At 38.6% G+C, this 27,377-nt stretch overlaps 1 protein-coding gene across 3 annotated transcripts; it reads right to left on the bottom strand.

Moving 5' to 3' along the window:
• Positions 1-912: 912 nt before the first annotated feature.
• SCG3 (secretogranin III) lies at positions 913-27,377 on the bottom strand. Of its 3 annotated transcripts, none has more exons than XM_040601851.1 (12): positions 26,966-27,377; positions 26,220-26,272; positions 25,593-25,638; positions 25,285-25,500; positions 24,085-24,227; positions 22,749-22,910; positions 22,248-22,425; positions 20,230-20,346; positions 8,288-8,371; positions 7,544-7,672; positions 5,776-5,841; positions 913-1,475 (listed from the first exon to the last, which is right to left on the bottom strand). In XM_040601851.1, the coding sequence occupies exons 1-12, from the start codon at positions 27,048-27,050 to the stop codon at positions 1,357-1,359; spliced, it is 1,398 nt and encodes a 465-aa protein (XP_040457785.1). In that variant the 5' UTR covers positions 27,051-27,377; the 3' UTR covers positions 913-1,356. The 3 variants fall into 3 exon arrangements, with proteins under 3 accessions (XP_040457785.1, XP_040457784.1, XP_040457787.1); XM_040601850.1 differs by having other exon boundaries at positions 5,764-5,841; positions 26,966-27,359; XM_040601853.1 differs by lacking the exon at positions 25,285-25,500 and having other exon boundaries at positions 5,764-5,841; positions 26,966-27,370.

Here is a 27,377-nt window from a genome sequence, read left to right as displayed (position 1 = left end):
AGGGTTTTTTTTTTAGAAAAGCAGAGGAGGGATAACCTCAATTATACATGAAGAATCTGTAAGTAAAGAGAACGGTTCTTTCCTGGAGTTCATTTAGACAAATGACTGCTGCAGGGGTAAGTCTCAGGATTTACATCTTCTGGAATTCAGTTTAAAATTTACTTTTCTGAAAACTTTTTTACCTTTGATCTTGCTTCATGAGTTCTTCACACACAAAATTATCCATTCACTTAAATATAAAAGATCTCATAAACCATTCTTTCTTTAAAAACTATGTAAGTTAAGGAAAAAGGATGAGGGTGACATTTTTGTTTTCCCTTTTCATTGTTTGGGAGGTATAAAATTACTGGCTAATGATAGCATATATATATATAAAAAAAAAGTTTTCCAATGTAATACTGCTCAACACAAATCAGAAGGCAGTAAATAGACCACAGCCTTGATATTCAGAAATTCTGCGATATAATAGGTTAAGTTAGGTCTTTCTGGAAAGTGGGGCCAATATTCCTAAAAACACCTCTAGTTGCAAACTCCCCTTCCCATGCAAAATTACTTTAATTCCTCCCCCCCCCCCTTTTTTTTTTTAAAGAAAGTAATGGCTATTTACACTTGTTATCAGGCTACTCACATCAGAAATTCAACTAATTATGCATGCGCAATCATCAAATGGTGCACCAAAGAATGTTTATACATGCTGAATGAAACAACAACAGGGAGAATACAGCTCTGCAATATGAAAGGCAGTTGTAGTGTCAAAGATTTATCAGATAGCTAAGGACACTATAGTCCAAGTTATAGAATGCTACATAAAGAAATGAAAAAGGGTCAAGAAAAAAGAAAGTATTAGGATTTAAAAACAAGATTTCTGGATATAAAATCATATTAAGATTAATGAAAACTTTGATAGGTAAATTATTTTCAAATACTTTATTTAGAGAACTATGAACTATTTTCTAATAATGCCCTTTACATAGTTGCATCTATAGAAAGCTAGTGGAGTGAGAGCAAGAAGATGTAGCATTAAAAGAACTTTCCATCAGAAACAACTGGTTTATCTACAAAAGTAAACCAAACACAAAAAGTAAATCAAAGAGAACTTTACATAACTGTTTATCCTATCAAATAGAGATTCAGTGTCAGAATTTGGCGTTTAGGATTGATTTGTGAGTGTAGGAAAATACAGTATGCAGTCAGTGTACGGAGCACTATAGCTCTTCATTTCTGTCTAGAAAGTTGTCAGTACAATGTAAACAGAGCACTTCTAATGATATCTTCAAATTAACAGGTCATTAGTCATTGAGCCAGAAGTGGGGGAAACTATACTAGTTTTCTACATCTTTGGCAGCCACTAGCTTTTTACAGGCTGCCATATATGCGTTTAATTACATCTGCCTCTTCCTTGTCCAGGATGCCCTTGTCCACATAAGCATCAGCTTGCTGATCAATGAAATCTCTCAGCTTTGAAAGATCATAGTCTGAAAAATAAGAATTCATTTGCACAATGAGTCATTGCCATTATACTGCTTCACCTAAGAAACAATGTCATTGTAAAATTTATCCAACAAATGCACTTCACCCAACATGAAGAGAATTCACTACAAGTGCAACTTGTGAAAGAAAATTTTATAAAACCCAACACCTGCACAAAGTCTTTTCATGCATCATGGTGCTTTTAATATTCAAGAGGAATAATCATCTCTTGCTTTTGATTGATTGCTGGCAAATGCTAAAGTAAGAATATGTTCTGGTCCAGAGATTTGACATCCTAGTCTGCATGGCAAAAACTGTTGTTAAATCCCTGTTATTTTCACAACTGTCGTGGATTCAAAAGTAAGTATTGAATGAAGTGTTTCCTATTGAAATCCCAGTAAAAATCTCACTTGCTATAAACACCTATAGTGAAAATTCAAGAAAGCAGCTTCCTGAAAATACATTAAAACAATACATTTATTTACCTTGATACAGAACATAACATCTGACATGAAAAATACTGCAGTGCGTTGTCTTTATGATAGTGTTAGTGTCATAGTTGTCTTTGACAGTCTTTGTATATCAATCTGCAATACAGTGCTGAAAGATCCTTCCTCCTTTTCTGATAGATGGGTGCATCTATGTGTCGTGATTCACACCATATGCATTAAATAGACTTTTCCTATGCTGGAAAATATCACTATTTTCCATGAAAAAAATTCTACTGTAGAGCAATCTTTCAAATAACACAAAAAGGTAACCTACTGTTATGTAACTCTGGCAACAGATCCACTATGTCCACACATTAACGCAATGCACATTTCAGTTACATAATTTACTGCATAAAATGTAAAGCCTAATTTGTTAGAATCAAAAGTTAGCAGTCTGGAAAACATCAATGTCTTAAGGGTTCATACTAAGTTAAATGAATTAGTATCTTTCACAAAAACAGATAACATCCTGAATTTTTTCTGTATACATGTCTTACTCCACAGACAGAACCTTCAGAAGGTATAAATACTCATTTTGTAATGTAGTCCAATGTATACCATCATACAGCAATAAGTGGAAGGACCTCCTTAACAAAACAGACAATACTGCCTTTCTGTCCTTTTATGGCTGAGTGACCAAAATTGGATAGAAATAGAAAGCCATTAAGAAGCAAATTAATGCTTGCCGTAATTTTTGTAACAGTACAAGGCAATTTCAAATGAGTAATACAGAAAATTGATATTCAAAACTCCCCACTCCTGCGGAGGTGTCCTCTCCTTATCTGAGTTAATAGGAATTTTGGCATTTGCTGTACTGAGGCCAGGATTTCATGGCTGGTCCGTTACCAGCGTTACTTAAAAGAATGTAAACCTGTTTGTTTCTCTGTCCTACCCGAGCAATAGGGACAAAGAGTACCTAGCAATTTAATAAGGTTGTGAGATTTCCATTCATGTTGACAGAATGAGAGTTTCCAGTCAAAGATACCAAGGAATGGAAATGAACAGAAGAACAAATACTAAATTAATATAATATCCATGTTATTCACATCAAAATTCCTGGGTTTATTTTTCTTCTAGAATAGTATTTACAACTCTAAGATCATTATGTGGAGATGTGAAGGTTTAATTACTAAACATTCTGTATGAGATTACAACCATTAAGACATTATCCCATTCTGGCTAATTTGTATATCTCATAGCAATTTAATTTGTTGGGTTTTTTTTCCTAGAAATTGATAACTGTTAATTTCCAATACTTATTTACAACCTATTAATTTGGACAAGTAATTAGAAAAATCATCTTCGGTTTATATTCACCACAACAGCTGCAGCATTACATTGAGCTGTGAAACTGCTACAGTAAATTAAGTGGGGGCTTATTTGCATATTCAAATCAAGCTATTTGCCATTGCAATTAATTATAGAATTTACTTTAATTCCTAAATGGCTACTGTTAGTGTTATGAAACTATAAACTACCTAAGGATTTTGTGAAAAATCCGAACATGCTATTTGCATGTATTAGTCAAATGACTCACTGTTATGTTCTTTGGAGACTAACTGCAATAGAACACCCAGCAGCTGAGGTCTGATGGTGGGAGTGATGCTAATTGACACAGGAGAGGAGCTGGTCTTAAAGAGCATTGGTTTCAAAGATCAAGCCAGGTCTGGGAGATACTAAGGATAGGCCCACAGAATCTACAGATTGTATATATGAAAACCAACCTTTGGATACAAAAGTCAATCACAAAATCTAAGCTTTTGACACGTTTCTTTAAATCATCCAGATCGCTCAGGTTTACCTGCCTCCTTAATAGGCAATTGATATTTTTAAACTGGGAAAATGCAAACTAATATTTCTAGGGTAATTAGTTACTGAATAAATAATAATTTCTACTGAAATTCATACAAAGATAAGGATCTACAGACATTTCCCTGAAGAAACCTAAACCTCTTCAAGTATATTCAGTGAGTAAACCAATCCATGAACAGGGGTGGAAAAGACTGGCCATCTTAATACGCAAATTGCTTTGCGAACTGCTTTTCCGCTAGCTCCCAGGTGCTAGCTGGAAGCGGAGAAATGATTGATAAAGCACATCAATACCCCCTAATCTTGTATGAGGAAACACAGTGCAATGCATTCACGCTTAGATAAGCTTACCCTGACTGCACTTCCTTTAATGTCATCCCTGGAGAACTGAATTAGTATTCTACAAAAAAAACCCAAACCACACCCCCCCCCAAAAAAAAAACCCAAACCAACAAACTATGGAAAGGCACAATAACAAATGTATTGGAAGGGTAAGAACACTGTTGCAATTCTGTCTTAACTTACTCTCACTTTTAAGGCCCATTTCCATTGCCAGAGGACAATAAAGGTATTTTAGTGCAAATGAAAATCCATCTATACAGAAAGTGTGTATCTTAATACATTCACAGACAGATAAAATGCTATTGTTCTGCAATCACAGCCATTTTCAGACTGCAGCAGTGCAGAGGAAAGGCTACTGTGAAGAGGAGTAAGGGGCTGCCCAGTCAGTATGTGTGATATAGAGAATTAATCACACATGACTGAGATCTAATTACTATAATGAGTATGTTGATAAACAGAAACGTTTATTAGAATTGGCAGGAATACTTGAGCAGATATGTACACCCGCTGCTAACTGCCATCATTGCCATTGTGTGGAAATTATTTTAGAGATGGAAAAAATTGTTTTAAAAGTCCTTCCTACTATGGAGTTTCTGTATAGGAAAATGAATGTTTGGGGCTGTAGGCATGCTTCCATAATCTCTGAAATGCAATTCATACGCAATTCAACTCATACAGAGGGTGGCTGGGTTACCCAGGGCTAATCTCATCTCAGATCTCCCTCTGCTTGGCTGGTGCAAGAAGGATCCTTCCCGCCAGGCGCCAGTCATACGCCAGGGATGGATCCCTTGGCTAGGAACCTTCGTTTACAGAGTGGGTGATGGCAGAAGGCACAATGGCAGAGAGGAGGGATAAGAGGCTGGTTTTACGTAAGATCTTGAGGGCAAAAAATGGTGTGGATAAATAAAGATCTGTGAAAAATACGCTAGAAATCCTGCTGCTGTTAGCTCCCTCCCTCCAGCTCTCACACAGCCCTGCCTCTGGGGAAGAGTCAAATGGTGGGGCAGCTGGGGAGCGTACCCTGTGCAGCTGCTTCAGTCACTGCTCCCCTTCTACACAGCTTTGCGCGTGAGAGCTACAAGTCATTAGAGATGATTTGGGCTGTAATCCAGTATATCACAGTGCTAGTGACATAAGTTTGTATCTTAACTATTTATGGTTATGAAACAAACCTCACTGCTATTTGGGATGGCATGCACAGTGCTAGCCAGATGCACTGAGCTTCTTTAGACACACCCAGACATTTTAAATACCTTTACCTCATGTACAATATCATAATTAAAAGACATGTTGAATTAAGAAATGAAGCACTAGACAAAACTGACATACTGTTACCCGGTGACAGGCATGACTATCTGGACAGCGCATGACTAACTTGTAGCTGGTTAGTCACTGTGTGTTTCGTGGCCCATGGCTGTTCGAGCCAGTTTACATGAATTTGTCTTAGTTTACTATTTTCCTTCAATGATATAACTTCTACATGATCTGTATTATTTAACTCTAACACCAGTAATTATCACTATAATCTAGACAAGTACAGTTTCACATTACTATTATTTAACTTATAATGCTAAGTTATACAACACAATTGAAGTTGCATGCTTTGTAATGTATATTGCCCACCCCAATGTCAAGGCTTTTTACTGCATACCTTCTTTGTTACCTTTGTTGTGTTTTTTTAGCCATTCTATATTCTTCCTGATTGCTTCCAAATATGCCTCAGCTTTTCCTAGAGGAAAGGATGAGAGAGAAATCAGGCATTTCCATCAGTGATTGATGCAGCTTGCTTAACTGGGTGAAGTTGGTCACAGCAAAGGCAGATTAAAACTATTCTTAGTTTCTGTTTAAAAGCTGAGTCCTGTCAACCTTAGTCAGACAAAACTCCCAGAGATGGCTAGCAGGTTTTGTCTGTGCAAGATCAGCGATCCACAAACTTAAAAGCATGGCTTTTTTGATCTTTATATATAACCTTTCGGTGGTGTCCACAGATGCTGCATATGTGGATTAAAGGCAACCTGTAGCTTTTTGATCGTAATAATTGTTCCACAAAGATGAAGCTGTTAAGACAGCAAGGGCTGACTTAAATAAGACTGAGAGCTTTGAGTATCTGCTTATATACAAAGTGTCAGAAAACTCCTCCATACAGTAGTGCTAACAGCATACAGCAAATCTAAGATCATGATATTTTCAAAAGACAAGTTGAAATACAGCTACTTGTATTTACTGAGAAAAAGAATGTATTAAAATTAGATGATAACTCCTTGTTATGGCTGAATTTTTAAAGTGATGGCTATTTTTGGACCAGAAAGCACACAGGACAGAATTAGTTCAAGGATTACCTAATAAGGCCCCTAAGGAAATATTCCAGCTAATGGATTTTGAATTCTTAACTTGGCTGGAGCTTTATTGATGTAATGTTCTTACATTTGTCAGGAAAAAAACCACCTAGTGTGATTACCATGTAGAAGGCTACTACTGCCAACTATGCATGTCTGGCCCCATTAGTAAGTGGATACAGTATTAGATATATGGTAATTTTTGAGCTGGGAGTAGAGTCAGCTTTATAGTAAGTTACTCTGTGAAAGAGCAAAGGGTATTGCATAATAATAGACAAAGAACTAAATACTGAACCAATCTAAATTTCTAAAAAGCTATTGAGCTTTTTTTTTTTTAACCGACTACAAAACATAGATGCCTATGCTGGATCCTGAGCAATAAGAACTCACTGAAAGGTTTCTGCACCAATAAACATCCCCCTTCAAAAGTTCAGCACTGTAAGGAGGCACACCATTCCCTGCAGATTAGTTTTGAGATATAGCAGCTGATTTGCACCGCAGGGACAAGAGTAACTTCAGCTAGTACAGTCTAACGTAACATGGCATGTGGCATTATGTGTCATGCTGAGGCAACTAGGATAATAAAAATACTACTGTGCTAAGTTTGCTTTGTGAGACACAAACTTACTATAATAATGTAAAACAGGTTAACTGCTTAACCTCTGGCAGTGAGTAATGCTAATTGTGTCACTTGGCAGAACTTCTCAGTACCAGCCTGTTCTAACACAAGCTAGAGAAATCAATGGGCTCACTCAGAATATTGAATGTCGTGATGATCTGATTTCATGGAAAAGCCACTGATGCAGACAAGCAAAATCTCTCTGCACTACTGTGTCAAAATGCATGTCATATTGCTCTCAGAAGGGGCTACAAATTCTGTGAAAGACTATGGTCTTACTCAGCAAGGAATTAGTTTCCTATATTTAAAAGCAAGCAGATAAGTACACTTCCGAATCAAGCTGTTGTGTGCTGACTATCAGTAATTATAAACTGAAGATACTTAAGCTAACACAATGGAAAAACAATACCAAAGATAAGAAAAGATTTCAATCACTTGGAGTGTACATATGTAGAAAAGCGATCGCTATTTCGCACCTCCGGGCTCTTCACTGTTTCCTGCTGCATTTTGTTCTTCATTTTTTGTAGAATCCTTTGAAATTTCATATTCCTTTTCCATTTTAGCTGCTTCTTCCTTTGTACTGTCTGCTTCTTCACTATTCTTGTCTAAAGAAATAACAATAAGAGCAATTTTGTATCAAACGTACTAAAAGCATTTCTAAATCATATCAATACGATCTTTATGAAGTAAAACGTTTTAACTGATGACTGAGGAAGAACCTCATGGGAATCTGGCTCAAAGTGTCTTCTACAGGTCACCTCTACCCTAGACCTCTGGAAACATGAATAACTGTTTCTGCTCTTACAAACAGTAGCTGAATACAGGTGACTACAATGCAATAATATGTAGTTCATAAAAGCACATTCCTTTGCGCAGAGGAAAATGTTAGGAAATTTGCATTCCCTAGATCCAAATTTTACAAAGGATGATTTTTTTAATTATTGAAGTGTTAAAAAGCATTGATACAACTTCCTCTGGTATATGTGTAATGTCTGGACTCCACTGAAGAAAAGGACAGTGAATATACTTCTCAAAGATTGGACAATTAGGTAAAAATTTCTCTCTTGTCATGTGTTTAGACATCCAAGCTGTGACTACAGGTCCTTGAGGGCCTATATTTTTAGCTAGCAGTCTGGCTTCTACAGCAATTAGCATGCTTTTAAATCAATAGATTTTAAAAAAATGTGTTATTCCAGGAGAGAAAACTGTAGAATAAGTACCTGCTGGTAGCTTTTTTCTCGTTTTAGTGGAAGGGTTCTCAAGCTTCTTCTTTGTCTGCTCAGCTATCATTGTATCTAAGTTTTCTAGAAATCAAGACAAAACAAAAGCAAAGCCGTTATTCTTCAATGGATATAATGCACAATCTAAATTATATTCTCTGCAACACCATTTTGAATAGTAAGTAGAAATCTAAAAGAACAGTCTTCATCTTTGCCTATGAAGAATTAATGCAGAGCCAACACTAAAAGAACAGACAAATAATCACATGGAACTTTGACCAATCTTACTAAAAAAAATTATCAACTAAATCATGACAATAGGTGTATACCAAATAGAGCCAATGTTAATAAAGACAGCAAATGTGTGCATATATATTCCAATTATTTAAGTCACAGAAGTCACAGAATATAGATAACAGTATCTGTAGTGATTTATTCTGATGAAAGCAATGAAAGGGTTTAATTAACTTCACAAAGTATACAAGACTATGAAATATGTGCTTCATCCTTGTGGGAAAATATTATCCCAAACTACTTATCTGTCTGGATTCTGTATGGTTTAATTGGAGAAGAAATCTAATACAAGGTTTCAAAATATATATAAGTGAAATAAATACATAAATTGAACTGATTAAACCAAATATTTTTTTTAAGTTGCTGAAGTCAAGCATTTACCTGAAAAACCAGTAGACAGCCATGGCCATGTATACAGCTCCAGAAGTCTAGAAATTGTTTTTCTATGCAAATTTCAGAGCTGAACTCATCTATTTTGAAATTAAAGGCAACTTTTCATCAAGATGGACTTTTCAGATACAAACATTGTATGTTTATGTGGAAAAAAAAAATCCTTTTGATACAACACTTCATAGATATTCACAAATACAGATCATCATACAATTTGGCATTTTTCCTCAGTCATATTATGGACGTGGTGTAGAATTTTCTTTCCCATTACCAGCTTTTTTTGAAGGTTGAGTTAAACACGGAACCAAAAATTGATAGATATCAGCTAGTTGGTGAGGTATTTTTGAGAGACTTGGTTTTGAATTGTCAATATACCCTTTACATAAACAGCTAAAATATCCAGTATGTGATGTGGTAACTGTGGCAGAATAGGTATTACAGGGCTAGTAAATATTTTAGATCATATCTTCTGCGTAAGGCTAACATTTTATCCATCAGCTGGAAGCATCTTTTTCTACCAAAAAGATATTCAGCACTGAAGTCTAAAGATTAGTTTTTTTAGCAAGCATATTTCTCTTCATGGTAAATCACCATAAGCAATTTTGCCTGCCATCTGATGAGAAATCACATAATCCTGTCTGAGTCCTCTATATTTTCCTATTTACATAAAATTAAAATCTAAGCAGTTTTTGTTGGCACCCTGCCTGATTGCAGCCTGTCATTTCTACATCATATTAGAGTTTTTGTGTGAAAACTATTTTCATTTGGTACGTATCCTTTTAATGTGATTTCCAACCTTGCATATGCCCTAAACTAAACAGGTCTGAGCTGGGTTACAAGCTGGATCAGACATACTCATGAAGAAAAAAACCAAGCTAGAATTATAGTGGTGGTATTGATGCCTCACTAATCACTTGATCCAAAGCTTATTGAAAGGACTGTAAACATTCGTTTCAGCTGAGCTTAAGATACTATTTTTTATCCTGAATCAGTACATACCAGTATTCCAGCACAAATATAAGGACTTCTCTGTTGCAAGAGGCACAGTTTTTAGGATGATGCAGCTATGAACCTAAAAACCTTTTGTAAGTACAAGTGAATAGATTATTCTCCTTCGCTAATTCATGCAAATGCAAAAATGTCACTGATTCTAGACCTTAATCCAGCCAAATCTACTAAATTAGGCTTAATTTTAAATGTAAACATAGTATTTTAACATAAATAGGAGTATTTAAATGTTTAAAATGCCACACATGGAAGTGCATTGATTCATAAGTACCTTTCATGTTCTGGCTTAAGTGTCTGCATTTAGCCGCTGCTGCAGTAAGCTTGTATTAGAAAACACAAAGACTCCACTGCAGAATGGATTTATAACCCACTTAGACATCTTTAGATTTAAATGTTTGCATACTGATAGTATTTCCAAATGTTTATGTTATGTTGATAGATTGTAGTGTTTAAAAGTTGTACGCATATCCACATACAGCATGTGCTACTGAAGGCAACAGGATTTATACTCCTCCATTATTCAGTTACTTCTGTAAATTCCATCAGGAATTCTACAGTTTCGCTGAGTCTTTCAATTAGGCTAACAATTTCATTTGAGTTCAATATGTGAGTAATAAACAATATTTATTGCTACTTTGTCAATTACAGTAGCATGGTAATATGCATTGTTTTCCAGCCATATGCACTGAACAGCTACATCTGTTATATCAAGTATTATATGGCAATGTTGACCACTAATGATCCGAGCTTTACCACTAAAGCTAGACTTCTAATATGATAACAACTATATTCCATTTTCAAAGCTTTATTTTGGCAGTAAAGATATGGACAGGTTTATATAACAGGCCTTTTAATAAGGACTAGATTTTACAGGAGAAATAGTGAAGCTATCTTGCTAGCTGGATGGCACGTCAACAAGAATCCCAAGATTTCATAAGCAGCTGTATATTCTGTGTGACAGAGAGGAATTAACTAAGCAAGCCTATTCATGTTTGTGGGGAGCATCTGGTGCACCTACATATATGTCACAGAGAGAATCCCAGTTCTTCTCCAACAGGATTTATTGCCCTTTTTTCCCCCTTCAGAATGAATGTCTTTAACAGCTGGTATTGTTTCAAAACATGTTTGTACTTGTCATACGTAGCTAGGCCAGAGCTGAACAATGTTTGCTCTGAGTTACGTGGATGGAGTGAGTCATCTTCTCAACCAAGATGTGCCTGGCCAGCAGCTAAGCAACTGCATATTGTATTTGGAGGTCTAACGAGAACTGATTACTTTTCCGGTATCGTTTCCCTAGCAACATAATCTTTATAGAGGAAGAGTTTAGAAAGGTACTGACCTTTCCACAGAGCTGGCCACTTATTTGAAATGGCACTAATTAAACCAACAGAACAGTAACTACTGAGCTAATGGAAGTGACCTGCGTTGGTAAAATAGGTCACTCCTCTGGCGGCCGGCTTTCCGCGGAGCAGGATAATCTCATCACTCGAACCAGACACCAGGAGTCAGACAATCCGGTTCCTGCCTTGCTTCACTTTCTAACTTGCTCTTTGATCTGGCATGACTCACTGAAGCATTCATGCTGCAGGAGGGCTCCTATTTTGAGTAGGCATTCTGAGACATCCTAGGCCCACTTTCTACAGGCACTACACACCAGTAGATGCTATTAATTGCATCTGAAAATGCAAAATTCCCAGCGCTTTTAAAACTGAAGTCCTTTGACTTGGACATCCAAAAATCTGAATTGCATAGAAGCCGAATGCTTATCTTTACTCTGGGAGAATGCACTTCAGTAACACCCTTTAAATCAATGGATGGAGATACTATGAGAAAAAATATTACAAATTAAATTACTTCTTGTTAGAGAGGTAAACCCCAATATATCCATCTCAGTATTTAATGGAATTGGTAACAGAACCCTGAAATGGACCCTCCCCCATAGACAGACAGATTCATGGTGTTTTTTGGACTCTTGCAAATTTTCCTGCAAAGGGTTTTTCCCTCTGCATAATTGCCTTGCACCCAGGAGGCAGTTTCACATTCTAACCTCATCGAATTGACTGTAGCTGAAATTTCATGTCATTAAACTTCTGCAGAAAGACCTGCTTTGCTGTTCTGTTTTCATACAGCATAGAAAGGCTGTGTTAAAGGAGAAAAAGGGATGATCATGGTACCTGAGATCAATCTTAACGATAGCTAAAAAATTAGTATACTTAATGAGGTCTTACACTACAGCAGCTCCAGCAGGAAAGCTTTGTGCTGATGACTGCTTGTATAAGATGCACATATTTCAGGCATTAAAAAAGCACAGGTCTCCCAGGGCTCTTCTGCCTCCTGCAGCAGATGATTTGAGAGTTTGTAAGGTCTTTTTCCATCTGTGACAAAACTCAGGACATCTCAGTATTTGCTCATGACTGTTCTGTGGGGAACAGCATGCCGGATTAATTCTTTGGCCAAATGCTCCTTTTAGTTTACATAAATGCAGGTCCAAGAACTGTCAATATCCACCAGATTTTCACCAATGTAGCCAAAAGCAGAGGTTGATCTTTAGTCGGCTCATACATATATCATGCATATGTCACATAAACTGCTTAAACTGTGACAAACGAGAAATCCCTCCACATATGGGTCTCAGCCTTGCAGATCTCCTGTTCCCTTCCAACTCCCTGCCTTATGTGGCATTTTCTTTCTGAATCTTCCTGTTTGACTCATTTGTCATGATGGTGTGTCTGAAGCCTAATGCTGCTATAAGGAATGATGTGTCAGGTGACAACCCCCAGGTAGTGGCATTACTTGTAAATGGATTACAGGCAATATGGCCAGAGGGATTTGAAATAACAGCAGCGGTATCATTTGGGAATCAGATTTAAAGCAACTCGAAAAGTAAACCAAAATGAAAGAGATGTGTGTTGAGGTGAACCAAGCTCTGACCAAGCCTCCTTTATTGTCCTTATTAAATTCCCCACCTCATGGACTATTTCTCATATTTATCCTTTTCAGTATTCTACAGGCATTTCTTCACATTACTCCAGGTTTCCTAGAGCTGTGTGGTGCAGTCCTTTCCTAACCCTTTCCCATCCTGACACTGCTGCATGGCCTGTGCACACATTTTAAGTATTTTGATGGCATGCACTTCATAAGCATGACGGTTTGGGACTGAAGCAGCACACAGCCGCCTCTACTGCAGGAGTGGGATGTAGCTTAGTTTTGAAAGTTCAGTGACACCCTCTTTACCCCACACCCACATCCATCATCTCAAATCATAACTTATGGTCTTCAGTGCTCAGTTGTCAACAGAGAGATACTGAATTCAGAAACCAAGGGGTTTTATGCAGCTACTAAATACAGTGAGAAAAATAAAAGTATCACTCTTCTTTCTTTAGAAACAAATGGCTTGGTAGGATGCAAAACCTAGATTTTCAGGAACTAAGCAATATAGTTGCCAAAAGAGACACTACCAGGAGATGGAGATTTCTTACAAAGTATCCAGCTGGGAAAGCATAGAGGAGGCAGTGAAGGGAAACAGAAGAGGCAATATTATTTGCAAGAGGGATGCAAATTTAAAGGGTAGATATTGATAAGCAAAGCAATGAATTGTAATATATTCATTTTGGGGTTTATACATGTGATTTGATGGTCATGCAATGTGGTGGGAAAAAAGAACACTAGAACTACTGGATCTCTCCCAAAAAGGTATCTTGAGAAAATTTAGATCCTATGGATACTGGAAATACTATGCTCTTGCACATATTGTCAGCCTCAGGTGATGCTCATTTTACTGTAGAGTGTAGCAGCAGTCCTGTTTTTTAAGAACTGTGAAATTAGCTGTCACAGACTTTTCACACCACAGCTACCCATTCTTTTTCTATGTAGCGAGTCTGAATGGAGGGAAATAGGAGATAAGATCTAAGCAGTGGGGGCACAAAAACATGTATGTGTTTGTGCAAATGCAGAAGTAGCTTGGGACAGACATGGATGAGGCATGGAATGAGGCTACAGAAAGAAAAACTACAAGTTTGTAGAGGGGTCTGCGATCAACATACTGCCTAGATTCTGGTCTTGTCTGGGGCCTTTGCACACTCTCTGTCCCCACATCCTTTTATCTTACCTCCCTGCAAATTCATCTTGGTTTTAACTAATTTACACATACTTTACACCATCACTGCTGCTCCTCAGTATTCAGCCTCCATCTGAGATGCTCCTGATTTCTACTTTTCAGATATGTAAGAGTCCTTGAACAGTACAGTATACTGGCATCTGTGTCACCTTAGTTCATCAGATACAAAACAAAGAGCAGGGAAAAGAGAGCTGCCTGAGATTAAATAACTCCCACTGGTAGCTGTATGCATCAGTCATATGATAAAGTAATACTGGGCAAGGAAAATCGTCAGAGGGAAATTCAGATAGGGAAAATCGATTAAAGGTTTTAATGCTTATGAAGGAAACCCACAGTGGCAACAAAGAGCCCTTTTAAAAAAAGGACATTAACAAATAAAAAGAAGGTATTATGCATGAACTGTTCTCTGTATGAAATACTGTCAGGGCCCTTCATCTCCCAGGTCAAAATGAAGGAAAGAACAAAAGGTCCACGTGACACTGACCATATATCACTTGCAGCCTCTGGCACTGGTTTAGCCACACCTTCCCTCACCCCTTTGAAATCACACAGTCTGCATCAGGGAGCATCTGCTTCTGGAGACAGTGAGTAGGGGAAAGATGATGGCAGTCTGTGCTGTGATCTGCTCTCTGCCTCACACTCTTGGCTCTGTGCCTGTTCTTGCCTAACGAAACAAATATCAGGACCAGACCTTTGGCCTGCGGCATCTGTGCTGATGAGAACTTCAAGGATTAGTCACAGTATTCAAACGAGTCCTCCTCCCCCAGGAAAAGGCCAGATTGTGTCTACTATGCACTGGCCTATGCTGGGGAAATTGCAGAGCTTTGCCTTCATCAGTGGAGCTGCAGAGGGAATCAAGCATGAATGTGAGAAGCAGAACGGCTATTCCATGTCCCACAGCGTGGAACATAGCAGGGACATGTTAAAAACCAACATAGGGGACTTTCTGCCTCTTCTGTTTCCCCTGGATTTTTTTTCATGCAACCTCAATCTGTCTAGAAGAGAGTACAACAACATCCCAACAGTAACTTTCATAGAATGGTTTGGGTTGGGAAGGGACCTTAAAGATCATCTAATTCCAACCCCCTGCCATGGGCACGGACCCCTCCCACCAGCCCAGGTTGCTCCCAGCCCCATCCAACCTGGCCTTGGGCATGGCCAGGGATGGGGCATCCACAGCTGCTCTGGGCAGCCTGGGACAGCGCCTCGCCACCCTCACAGGGAAGGAATTCTTTCTAATACCTAATCTAAATCTACTCTCTTTATAAAAACTTTAGAAACTTTAGAACTAATGACTGTACATATACCTCAGCTACAGTCCACCAATGAACTATCCATTTCCCTATTGCTAGTGCATCCTGCAGTTTGATCATCTTTCCAATTGTCCATAAAGAACAAACGATGAGGGGGTAGAAGAGATAAACAGAGACATCTGGTCATGCCCATTTCTAACCAACACAATCTCCTACTCAGTCACGGGGGAGAGTGTAGATTCTGACAGTGAGTCAGAGCCAAAGGGAGGCGGTTTGAGAGGTGGCTTTGGTTTGGTCTATGGAGATAGGCAGCTGTGACTCAAACACTGCATACTGATGAACTAGAGCAATTTCTCTATTTCCCTCCTAATTAAAGTTGGGTTTGCTCCCCAACCAGTCTGCTGTGGGCTGTGTGTTGTACACTGTGGCTCCAGTAAGCTAAATGCTTTACTACAAGGAGGTGAAAAGTAGGATCCCCCTCAGAAAGAGCAAAGCTACAGAGTGCTTATACTTAATTTTCTTCCCACTCCTTTGCCTCCTTCTCTTCTCCAGCATTGTTCAGTTATGGAAGATACAGAAGCCCCGATTTAGAAACTGAAAACAAAATGACCAACCTCAATCATAAGATGTGATAAAATACGCATTATATGCCATGTCATAGTGAAGTTTCTATATATCTGTGAGACAAAGAAGTACTGATGGCAAAAGTTTGTGCTACAAGTACTAGTCAATACAGGAGAATTCCACACAAGAATACAATGTGCACATAACTAATTTAAATTTCTAGGGTAATAGTTCGTTGGATAACACAACTTCTATTTGGTTGGGGTGGCAGTGGATAAACTTGCTACAAACCTACTCTTGTAAGCAGTGTACAGCAGGATAATATAATCAATGTGCTGTGTAAAAAGAATTCATACATACACAGTGGTGCCTCATAAGAATTTGTCTATCATCTCTGAAAACTCTATTTTTGTTATGGTCCACTAGGTTCTAATTACAAATATTTCCTAGAATGGTTCTAAAAATCACTCAATATTTTGGTCTTCTTAGTGGGAGATGATTTATGAATGTTTCTGAACAAACTGGCAGAAACCATTTGTTAGTGCTTCTAAGCTGAAAACAATATTACTAAAATAAATGTATTACAAAACTATAGTTTAATCTACGTAATTACTATAAATAGAGCTTCTACCAGGATGGTAGTGGACTGATATGCTTTCATTTTAAAATTAGCCACATAGCCTGGTATATGCAGGAAAAGTCACTCAGCACACAAAAAATTCCTCTTCTTTATGTGGTGTAGATGAAGCTTTTCCTTAATACTTATCTGGTCTGTGATAGATGGCCCTGAGAGAAAAGCTATCAGAGTGAATCTGCACCATGACACTACTCAACAGACAGAAGAAAAATGAAAGAAAGTATGATATTAATCACTAATATTCAAACAGTACAAATATCTATGCAATGCACTCCTTATTCTGCTCAGCTAAAATCAAAGTGAGTTTTGCTATTGGCTTGAACAGCACTTTTTCTCTTGAAGTACTCAGCACCATGAAGGATATAGTACTTTCAGTTCTGCATGGAAAATACAGTATCAGCTACTTATGCAACAGAAACAGTATGAATTCCATGAATAATGAAATATTTTATGCTGAATCAGTCAGAACTCTGAAAGCTTCTTGCTGCTTTCCACTGGTCATTATGTGGAGAGATTCCAACTCCTTCATTCCACCCTTTCACTGCACTCTTGCCAACAGCAATCACTGTTTCAGTAACTGTAGCATGTCCCTCCCAGTGCTCAGCCCATTCAGTGGTAAAAGCCTGTACCTCTAGCATGTTGGGGCAAGCACAGAGAGCTCAGCTGTTCGGGTAGCATTTGCTGGATGCTGACAACCAACCCATAGGTGGATAAGTTGACACCACGGCTGGATCTAATTCACAAGCTACCTGTGTAATGGTGAGCCGTGTCATATGATTAATTAGTTTATGCTTTTTGTACCAATGTTTGTCCATTCTGTTAATTGCAAAGATTATTTTAAAGCAGCTTTCAATCTTCACAGGGCAGAGAGGCTTTCTAGAAAGATTTCTGAAAGCCTTTGAACAAGCTAGAAATGTATCATGAGGCTTTCACTCCACAGAAGATTTTGCTCCCAGTACATCAAAATACAGTATTCATAGTTCAGAAAGAGTGATAGAAGATAGTGGCATTTTGCCACCAGCCTGGCAATTATCAACAATGATGCATTTCAGCTGAATGCACATTTTATATCAGTTTGTTACAGCCTCTCTTCAATGCTTCCAGAGCGATACTGTCTGAATACATACTGTAAAAGGTAGGCAGTACCTTCCGACCTCTTTCATATATATGAATACGTTTGGTTTGGCTTTCTGGGTTCTGTGTTACAGGTTATATTTGGCATATGGAAAGCTTTTAAATATGTATTACATAATATTGAATATATGTATTAAAACATGAATTCCTCTTCCTTGCATTTGTATGTGTGTGCATGTGTGTTTTTCTTGCACCACACTGCAGCTAGATCCTTTGTAACTTAAAGCTAAACCTAATAACATCATTCACTGCAGCAGCAAAACGCTTTCCCCTAGAGTAGGACGCAATGATGATGACATAATGCTGTGGTTTCCAAATCCCAAACCAGCTGTTACTGGTATATGCATTCAAATTCACCATCTCTGCATCCATGTGAGAGGCACAAAAGCTTGGGACTTGATTCAGTAAATGATTTATTATTTTGGATATAATTCAGGGACATAGCTTATGCATGGCTTCAGTCACAGAGTGGGGGAAAGTAATTTAGGCAGTTTCCCACTGTAATAAAACAGAGAAAGGATATAATCCATCTGCACAGACCCAGTAGGTATTTTCCACCAACTAGCATGGGATCTGCTCACTGGTTTTGGACTGAGCAAATTACTAAAAGCTGCCAATGTTTAAACTGTTTCTTCTCTCTGACAAACATTCATACTAATTCCTTTGTCTGCTATAAATAAACACAGATGAGCATTAACCCCCTAACTCAAACTGCACCAAGAAACACAGTACCTATTCAAGTATTACTGGGTATCTTACATTGTAACTTTTAGTTAAATGAGGGTGGCAATAAAACTGCCATGTTTATGGATGCTGCAAGAAGCTACGGTTCTCCTGTGCTTGCTGCTCTTGAATATTTGAGAATATTAGCTCAATACATGAAGGTCAGCTTTAAAGTCGTTTCTCAACAGCAAGTCTAAAAAAAGAATACCACAGAAGCAACCTGACACCTATAAGAAAGCTTTTTCCACTACAGTAAGTTGCTTTGATGGAGTACAAAATCCATCTTTACATAAACCACTCATTTGCAAGGCAGAGTCTAGATACATCAGTTGATAGTCTTACCTTAAATCCAGACTAAATCAGACCTCTGAAACTCTTCACTTAATCCATGCCCTCTGTACTATGTCATCATGGCAATTTGTTTCTAGGGTTACAGTATTTATTTACTCAAAGTAAAGCCAATGTGAACAACTGCCCTGAATTTTAGTAGGAAAAATGCATCCCTAGTGTAATTGCATTATCTGAGTGGTCTTGCTTCAGGGATGAATTTAACCTATTAAATTTTGGCACAACACTATCAGTGATGGCAGTATCTGCTCAAGCCATATTATCTTCATTTGCAGAATGACACTGAAATCACTATGCTTGTAATGAACCATTTATGTGCATCTTTCTTTAAATGCACAGGCAGCCAGAGAAATAAAGGGCTGAACTGTGGTGTAATTTGTTCAAATATTCCAAATTTAAAGGACTTCTCACAGAAAATAAAGAGATAATCTTGGTCAGAGATATAATGAATTCTTTAGGGAGGAGGTGCAATCATGCACTGAATGTGAATCATGATCCACTGGTTTTTTTTGTAGCTAAGTAATTGATAATCAATCTGTACAGTTACAGTTGCATCGATCAATCATGTATCTGCAATGGCCCATATTAAACAAGCCAGCATAAGTCATAAAAGATCATTGCCAAGTCCTATCTCTGTGACAGGCTGATCTATTAAGATGAGAAATTGCCCTGAGGTAAACAACAACTTTTTAGGCTAACCCAGACCAGGAATATTTCAGAAAAATGAAAGGGTTGTGCAGAGCTTATGTACATAAGCCCTTCTTCTGTAGCTCTGCTTGCTTAACTAGAAAGGCTACCAACAGTTAATATAAAGGGGTTTGTAAAAGCTGGAAGAGATGTGTGAGAAAAGAAAACCAAACCAAACCAAACCAAACCAAACCAAACCAAACCAGGCTGTTCCAAAATCCCTCTTTGGGGAAATAACAATTTCACAAAATCTGCACAGCCACAGACTCTAAAATGGATCCAGGAAAGAGTGCTTCAAAAACTTCTGTGCCAAGATGTAACACTTTTCATAGGTGAAAGGAGTTTTGCTTGGTAGAAGACCACAGCATTAGGTCCTGTCTACTCCAGCTACTTACAGATGACAGGTTAAAAGTGCTGAAATGCTGGTTTCTTTTCGGAGAATGCAGGTACCTAATCCACCTCAAGATAACTAAGCAAAACACTGATCTTCCACTGACATAAAGCCACTGAAATAAAGTGCACTTCACAGGTGTGAAAGTGGAATAATCCTCTAAATACATATCTGGTAAATAACCTTTCCTTCATTAGATGGAACTACTAAAGCAGTATGGAATTCAACATTGCTATAATGAATAATGAATCATTTAGAGGTACAGCTTTAACACTTTGAATGAGCAAGTCTGGAACAGGACTCATACAAGCAAGGAAGATGAGAAAATAATTACTACTGTTGGTAGAGTAAGAACATAGCATTAATAAGACTGTTGCATAAAGTATGTACTCTCACCCAGATAGGAAACTCCTTCTTCTGGTGTGATTGTTCCATATTTAACCATCATCTTCACAAAATCAATCAGGGTTTTCATGATAGTTATCAAGGTCTCTTTCTCTTTTGCCTCTGTCTCTGTGTGAGGGGATAAAGCAAAACTAGTCAAAGACTTCAGGCAACTCAGAAAAACTCAGTTCTGCAAACTCTGCATAAACTTCATGCATAAAAAATTACCTACTCACTAAAAAGAAAATGCTGTGCTGGATTAGCAAATAGAACTCCTATATATATCTCCTTTGAAACTGCTTCTGCAAAGTACAGCTGAATATACTTTACAACCTCAGGGTCTGGCTCTTCTTTATAGCTTTTTGTCTTAAAGATCTATGTTACGGAAGGCAAATGGTATTAATTCAGTTTTACAGATAAGAACACTAAACACACTGAGATGAAGAGACTTGACAGAGTTCAAATTGCTGGTCAAAGGGCAGATATAGCCAGACTTTACTACAGCCTCTGTCTTTTTCTTTTATTTGTCTGTGAACTACTTAGTAGGCCAGTCTGTATGAGAAAGACAGCTCAGAAATCCTTTCTCCTACAAGATCATTGAAAGAAATAAAAAGTCTCTCAAATGAGATTGTTACCATGCACAAGACCATGACTCAGGTACTGGGAAAACATAATATTAGATGGTTGGGAGCATCACGACTCCAGAATAGGATACAATGATTTTTTATTATAGAGTTATTCTTTCTTGCCCATACATACTGACTGCCTTCATGATCACTGCTTCTTAGCTTTCTTCTTCCACTGTATTTATCAGCTGAACAATATAACTGCTATTTCTGCATGAAACTTCCCCATCACACAGTTACCTGATCTCTTCCCACACCCCAGGTTGTCACTGAAGGACCCAACAGAGCCAGGGGCACTGTCAGACAGGAACACTCAGAAACACACTCCCAGCCCATGCCGAAGGCCAGCCCCTTTGGAGAGATGCTGAACAGGTTTTTTATTGCTGCCTGCAATTTAACACACATCTGTAGGATGCAACTGAATCCCCACTCCTCCAGCTTGGTACAAGCTGGCAGGTGGACAGCATAAAGCAGGAGACAAGGCAGAGATGTCAGCCAGTGGGACCCGTTTCTATTTGCTTGATAACCTGTTAAACCCAACATGCCTTTCTGCCTTGTGAGTAGAAAAAGGAGAACAACTATCAAGCAAAACCACCATGGGAAAATGAAAAGAACAAGAAAAAGAATATGAAGTTTGTAGATTGGACTTGAGCAAAATATGCCCTCGGGTTTTTCATTCTAGCTCTCCACTCATGTGTTCATGGGAACAGTTTGAAAGAAGATTAAGGCTGCTGCAAGACAAGGAATCTGCAGAATAAATTGTTGCTGACTATGCTGGAGAAAGCGGAAGTCATCCTGGCTGCAGATAGTGAGAGTGGGCGTGTGGTAAAGCGTGCTGACAAAGGGGCTGTGGCGAGGTGCCACAATCTCGCCTGCAATAACTGAAAGACCATGATGTCTAGCACCGGAAAAGGAAGAGACATGCAGAGCTTTCATTGCAATAAACAGCAGACCTGTGGTTTGTGAAAAGGCTGAGAGGCTCAGACTCATTTACTGGTACCATCACTGCGAGGATTCTACTGTGGCTTACTTGTACCTCTGTTTGCTTAGAAGACACGGATGTTACTGGAAAGGTCTCTGGAGAAAACTATTTGCCAGTTTTTCATCATGCCTTTACGGGAATGAAAAAAATTCAGGACTCCTGAATCATACAGAACAAGATGGGAAGGGCTACCTAGGTCACACAGTCTGCAATTCTGAGTGCTGTTCCTCCCAATGTTTTGCCATACTCACGAATCAAATTAGCTTCTGCCATGTATCTTAGAGACCATTTATAAAGCACATGGTCTCTTGCAGCTGGGGAAGCTGTGGAGAAGGGAAGGGATAGGAGTAGGAGAATACAGCAATAATCTTAATATTCTGATTTTTGTCCTATATATTCCTGTGAACACGTGATGAGCTTACCTGAGTTAAGACTTTTTAATAGTGCGTAAAAGTTTGGAAAATATTGCAGGTCTTCAAAATTATCTTCAGAAGGCAGCTCATTTCTTCTTTCCAAGATATTAGATGATGACCATGTGTTATCCAGTGTATCATCAATTTCTCCGTTAATGAAACTGTCCTGATCAGCTTTGCTTGACGTCTCCACAAAAGACACAAAAAGTAGTATCTATAAGCACATTGCTTTTGGTGATAAAGTTAATAGAGCAATAAATAGCATCATAATCTTATGCCAACATTTCCCGAATTATGAGGTGAAGACTACACTATTTTCTCAAAGTTATTTCAATTTGACATCTGGCTTCAACCTCAAAGTAACTCACAATTCATTTTTCTATCTGATAGAACTTCTTTAAGAACACCTTTAGTTTCCAGATTGAACTAATTACTTCCTAAAGCAAAGCAGTGTTTTGGTCTATTTCTACCGTTCAGCAAGAGAGTCAAAATGATTAGCAAAGAAATTACCATTCTTTCCTGTTGTTTTTCTTTTGTATCACTGTCTCCTCTGCTTGGAGGGTAATCAAAATCTTCAGATTCCTTCTCACGATCCTTTGCTTCATTTGCAATTAGCTGTTGTAAAACCTCTGCCACTTCATCTTCCAGGGTATAGGCTTGACTCTCTGTGATCTGTTAAAATATTTGTGCAGAGTACTTACAAAATATTGTGTTTTTCCTAGATTAAATATCAATATGAAACCTGTTTTGTAAATGGTTGCTTTAAATATGTTTGCTTCAAAGCTGAGCACTGCCAAATTAGGTGTAGTACCTTCAGATGTGTGTGTTCTATATAAATGTATACACACAGACATATGCATATGTCTTTATTTATATAAATGTCTACATATACACACACATAGAAATACACATCAAATATGTGTGTATACATAAAAACCAGCCACCCACACATACAGTCTCCAATAGGAAAACAAACCCCTATAGGGTTTAACACAGTGGAGTCCAGCTTGAAAGATGGAGCTGCAAGTGCAGTATACCTACGTGTGTATGTGCATATATAAATGTATATGTTCTGTAACATACCTACGTAGAATTGAATAACTACAACAGAATACAGTAATACAGAAAGGGAAAAAGCAAATAGCTTTCTACAGCATCATCAAAATGTTTCCTCTTTGCTTCCTAACACCCATTACTTGAACAAGAACTGTACCATGGAGCTGTCCCACAGCTCCCTTTGTCATCAGTGACAATCAGTATGCAATAGCTAATAGCAAAATCTAGTGCAGACAAGATAAGGTTAGTATTTTAAAAATATAAGGACCCCCTATCGCAATGGCTAAAACCATTGAGACATCCAAAGGTCAGAGAGAAATCCAGTCTTGCTAAAGATCAGTAACAATGAGAAATGTATCCCCAATTAAGCAGCGTCATTGTATGTCCGCTGATGACAATAATTCATAGGTGGATAGGAATGGGCTCAGACCTGTCCCAATAAACATCCAAAAGAAACTGATAATACAAAAGAATAATAAGCAGCAGAAGAGAAATTAAAGGGAAAATGAGGGCAGGCATGGGAGGAGTACAATCAGTGCATGTCTTCTCAACATCAAAAACATTCTGCAGCTTGGCCTATTTTGTTGCAAAGCCATCACAGAACAACATTATTGCAGAACTAAACCAGTGTGCCCAACTGAGTCAAGAAGCTTGCCTAGAGCCTGAATCCCACTCATTTTTACTCAGGTCAGCATTATTAGCTGGACACAGTGTTCATCCAAATTGTTTTTTGAAAGAGCATTAAACCACCCCACAAAACAGCTAAATGAGGTTTTAACAAGATACTTACTAGACCCAGATTTAGAAGTTTTGAAACGATCTTGTCAAACACTCCTCTATCATTTTCCTCATAAATTCTTGCAGCAATTTTTTGAACAATGTCTTCAGCAGTCAAAGGGGTGCCATCTAATTGATGGAGGCCATCTGGATCATCTAAAAGGATTACAGTTTAACTGTGTGTTGACTGTCCTAACTCTGTTGGATTAGACATCTTGTAAAAAATATCTGCCCACATCTTTTTCTCTTCAGAACAAAGCTGCATTTTCTAGGCACATTAGGAATATACTTTGATACACACTTTGGAATCCATTACATCAGTCCCAGTGAAAAGTTCTTTGTGTCCATTTTCCACATCTGAAAAATTTCTTTCTGACTGGCACTTTTGAAAGAGCAGAGATTAATATCAGGAGCATACTCCCCTGTTTATAGAAAAAAATGTAAGAATGAGAGAACACTGCTCACATATCTGCTTATATGCGTCTTCCTGGAATCTACTTTCATTGTATGGCCACTTAGATCAAAACAGATCACGACAAACAGCATACTATCCTCTTGTCCGGATTTCAGCAGATGAAGTTTTATTTATGTAATTGTTACTTATGGCAAACAATATCATCATGACCAATAGGAAAGCAAATATGATGAGTAAGCTTTGGTCTGTGATCAGCACACTTTGATATAATTAAAAATATCCTGTGCTAAATGCTGCTCACAACTCTCAGAGGACTCACTTAAATTACAAGTCAATTAATGACTCCAGTAGTAAAGGCAAGTATTCTTTGGCCTTCAGTAACTTCTATTAGCTTTGTGATGGGGAGGATCATCTGTCATTGCATGTAACACTTGGAACAAATATATGTGATTTAGCTCTATATAAAAGTGCTTTTTCCTTTCAAACCAGAATAAATATATTTTCATTTGAAAACATGTCCCATTTTCCTTCCATCAAATCTAAATTGCTAAAAAACATAATGCAAATCACACAGTTGGATTCTCTTCCACAGAAGACGACTGTGAAAATCAACAGCAATTCTTTTGTACTGTGTTTTAAAACCTAGCTGTAATATGACAAGCTTCCACAATTGGAATTAATTGAAACTGCACTCCAGTAACAAAAAGAGCTCGTGTTTAGTGGTACGACATTCATGATTGCAATCAGTTTGCAAGAGAAGTCTAACCTAAAAGTCACTGAAAGATGATTATAGAATACCTTGGAATTTATAATCCAGCCCACTTTTAGTGGAGTCATAGTCATCCACAAGTCTGCGGTTCTTGGTGGAGTCTGCATCATCAATGGCCAGTTGCTGTTCATACAAAGAGCTTCTAATTGACTCCCTCTCTTTTTCATTCCTCTCTCTTTCTGCTATTGATTTTAGCAGGTTCAGATCATCAACAAAGGAATAATTCCTGAACTCTGGCTTATTTTCTGGAAAATATATCAATGCACACATGACAAAATCTTAAACCTCTTTGAATACCGTTATGAATATTGCTATAAAACCACAAAAGGTGTTTTACCTGTGGGAACTATTTTCCTATTCTTGTCTGCCTCAGCTTCAGCAATCTGATACAAAAAAATAACACAAACAAACAAAACAACAAACAGGCAGAAGGAATTAATACACTAAAGCGTGTGATCTCTTAATTTATCAGTATCAGCAGAAGCCTTAATGCCTGATCTCCACTCTTAGTAAGAAGTTTTCCTTAATAAGTAGAACATGATTAAGCGCTTGGCACTTTTTGTCAGTACCACCACATTCTCTGATCAGAATTGGACATTACGAGGAGCTGCGATAGACTTTTCATTTTAAGAGAAATGCCAGTTACATTTTCCTTCTTCAGTCCAAGCTCCCAATATATTCCTGTAGGATGTCAATACAGAGGGCTGACACACCTGTGAACTGCTGGAGCTAACAACCTGCTTTTGGAATGCTGGACAGTAAAACCCTACATACCAATTCTTAAAAATTATTTGAACTCTATTTTGTACCCAACCCCGTCATCAATATTTCCTTTACTGACAAATCCACTTTTAACTCATTTCTTAAGCCATTAGGATATTCACGTATCTGGTACCTGAAGGCTCAAAATATTATGGGAATACTAAAACTAAAAAACATTGTAAATACTTTTTATTTCACTTACCTGTTCCTCCAAAGGTCTTTCTACACTTAATTGTCTGTTGTGTATAGCTTTATCTAGAATAAACAAACACACACATATATACTCAGCTATAGGATGCATGTGACAAAAGGTCAGCACATTTTTTCTTAATTTGCAGTTTTCTCCCATAAAACATGGTATCTTAAATATGATGCCAACCACTAGTTCTTGTAAAAAAACTCAGTGTTCCAAGAAGAATGAGATAACAGTAACAAAGTCAAACATTTAAACAAAGTGTGTTTGTTTGGGGCAGAGGGAGAGGTTCTTCACAAGATGTAATAGAAATAAAGATACAGCTAGACTCAGCACCCCTTTCTGATGTGAAAAGTCATAAACAAATTGGGGGGGAAATGCTGGAAGAGTGTGACTAAAATAGCAATAATCGGATTGGCACAACCAAGAGATTAAAAATCTCTTACATCCAGAATACCAGGGGAGACAGGGAGTGGGAGAGAGAGGCTTGTGCAGAAACTGCTGTAGAACGGGTGACAACATTGCTGGGAAAAGCCTGCAAAAATCCAGCTTTTTCCTCTACCAGCACCTACATCCTCAGTTAGTATTAGACTGCAACTTCAGCAATCCAGCGTCTTGCGCCAGGAATATTGTTTCTTTAGGATCTAATTGCTTTTAGCCAAGTGGAAGGAAAGTTTTTACTTCCCTCCCTCCGTACCCTGCCAAACTTTCGCCACCTCGGAGAAAACAGACAGCGCGTTAAGGAAGGCGCTTACCTTTGCCCCCCGGTTTCGGGAAGCCGTGCACCCGGCTTGCCAGCAGCGACAGCACCTGCACCACGACCGCCAGCTTGAGGAACATCGCGCCGCTGCCCAGCGCCCTCGGCGGGCGAGCCCGGCGCAGGGACGGGGCCGCTGCCTCGGGGTCGCCGCCCGCGCTGCCCTGCGCGGCCCCGGCCCGGCGGGCGCTTAGCGGCGCGGAGCCGCCGCCCGGCGAGCGCTGTCCAGCGGCGCGGTGCTGAAGCCGCCGCGCAGAGCCGGCCGCGGCGCTGGGAAAGACTCGGCCCCGCGGCCCCGCGCCCGCAGAAATGGTCGAGCCCGTCCCCGCGGCCCCGGGCGGGGGGAGGAGACGGGGGAGGGCCCCGGCCGGCGGAGCATGCGCGCCCCGCTGCGCTCCCGCGGGCCCGGC

This window comes from Falco naumanni, chromosome 7 (genome assembly GCF_017639655.2).
Source record: "Falco naumanni isolate bFalNau1 chromosome 7, bFalNau1.pat, whole genome shotgun sequence".
Classification (NCBI taxonomy): domain Eukaryota; kingdom Metazoa; phylum Chordata; class Aves; order Falconiformes; family Falconidae; genus Falco; species Falco naumanni.
This window is presented reverse-complemented; position numbering and strand designations above follow the sequence as displayed.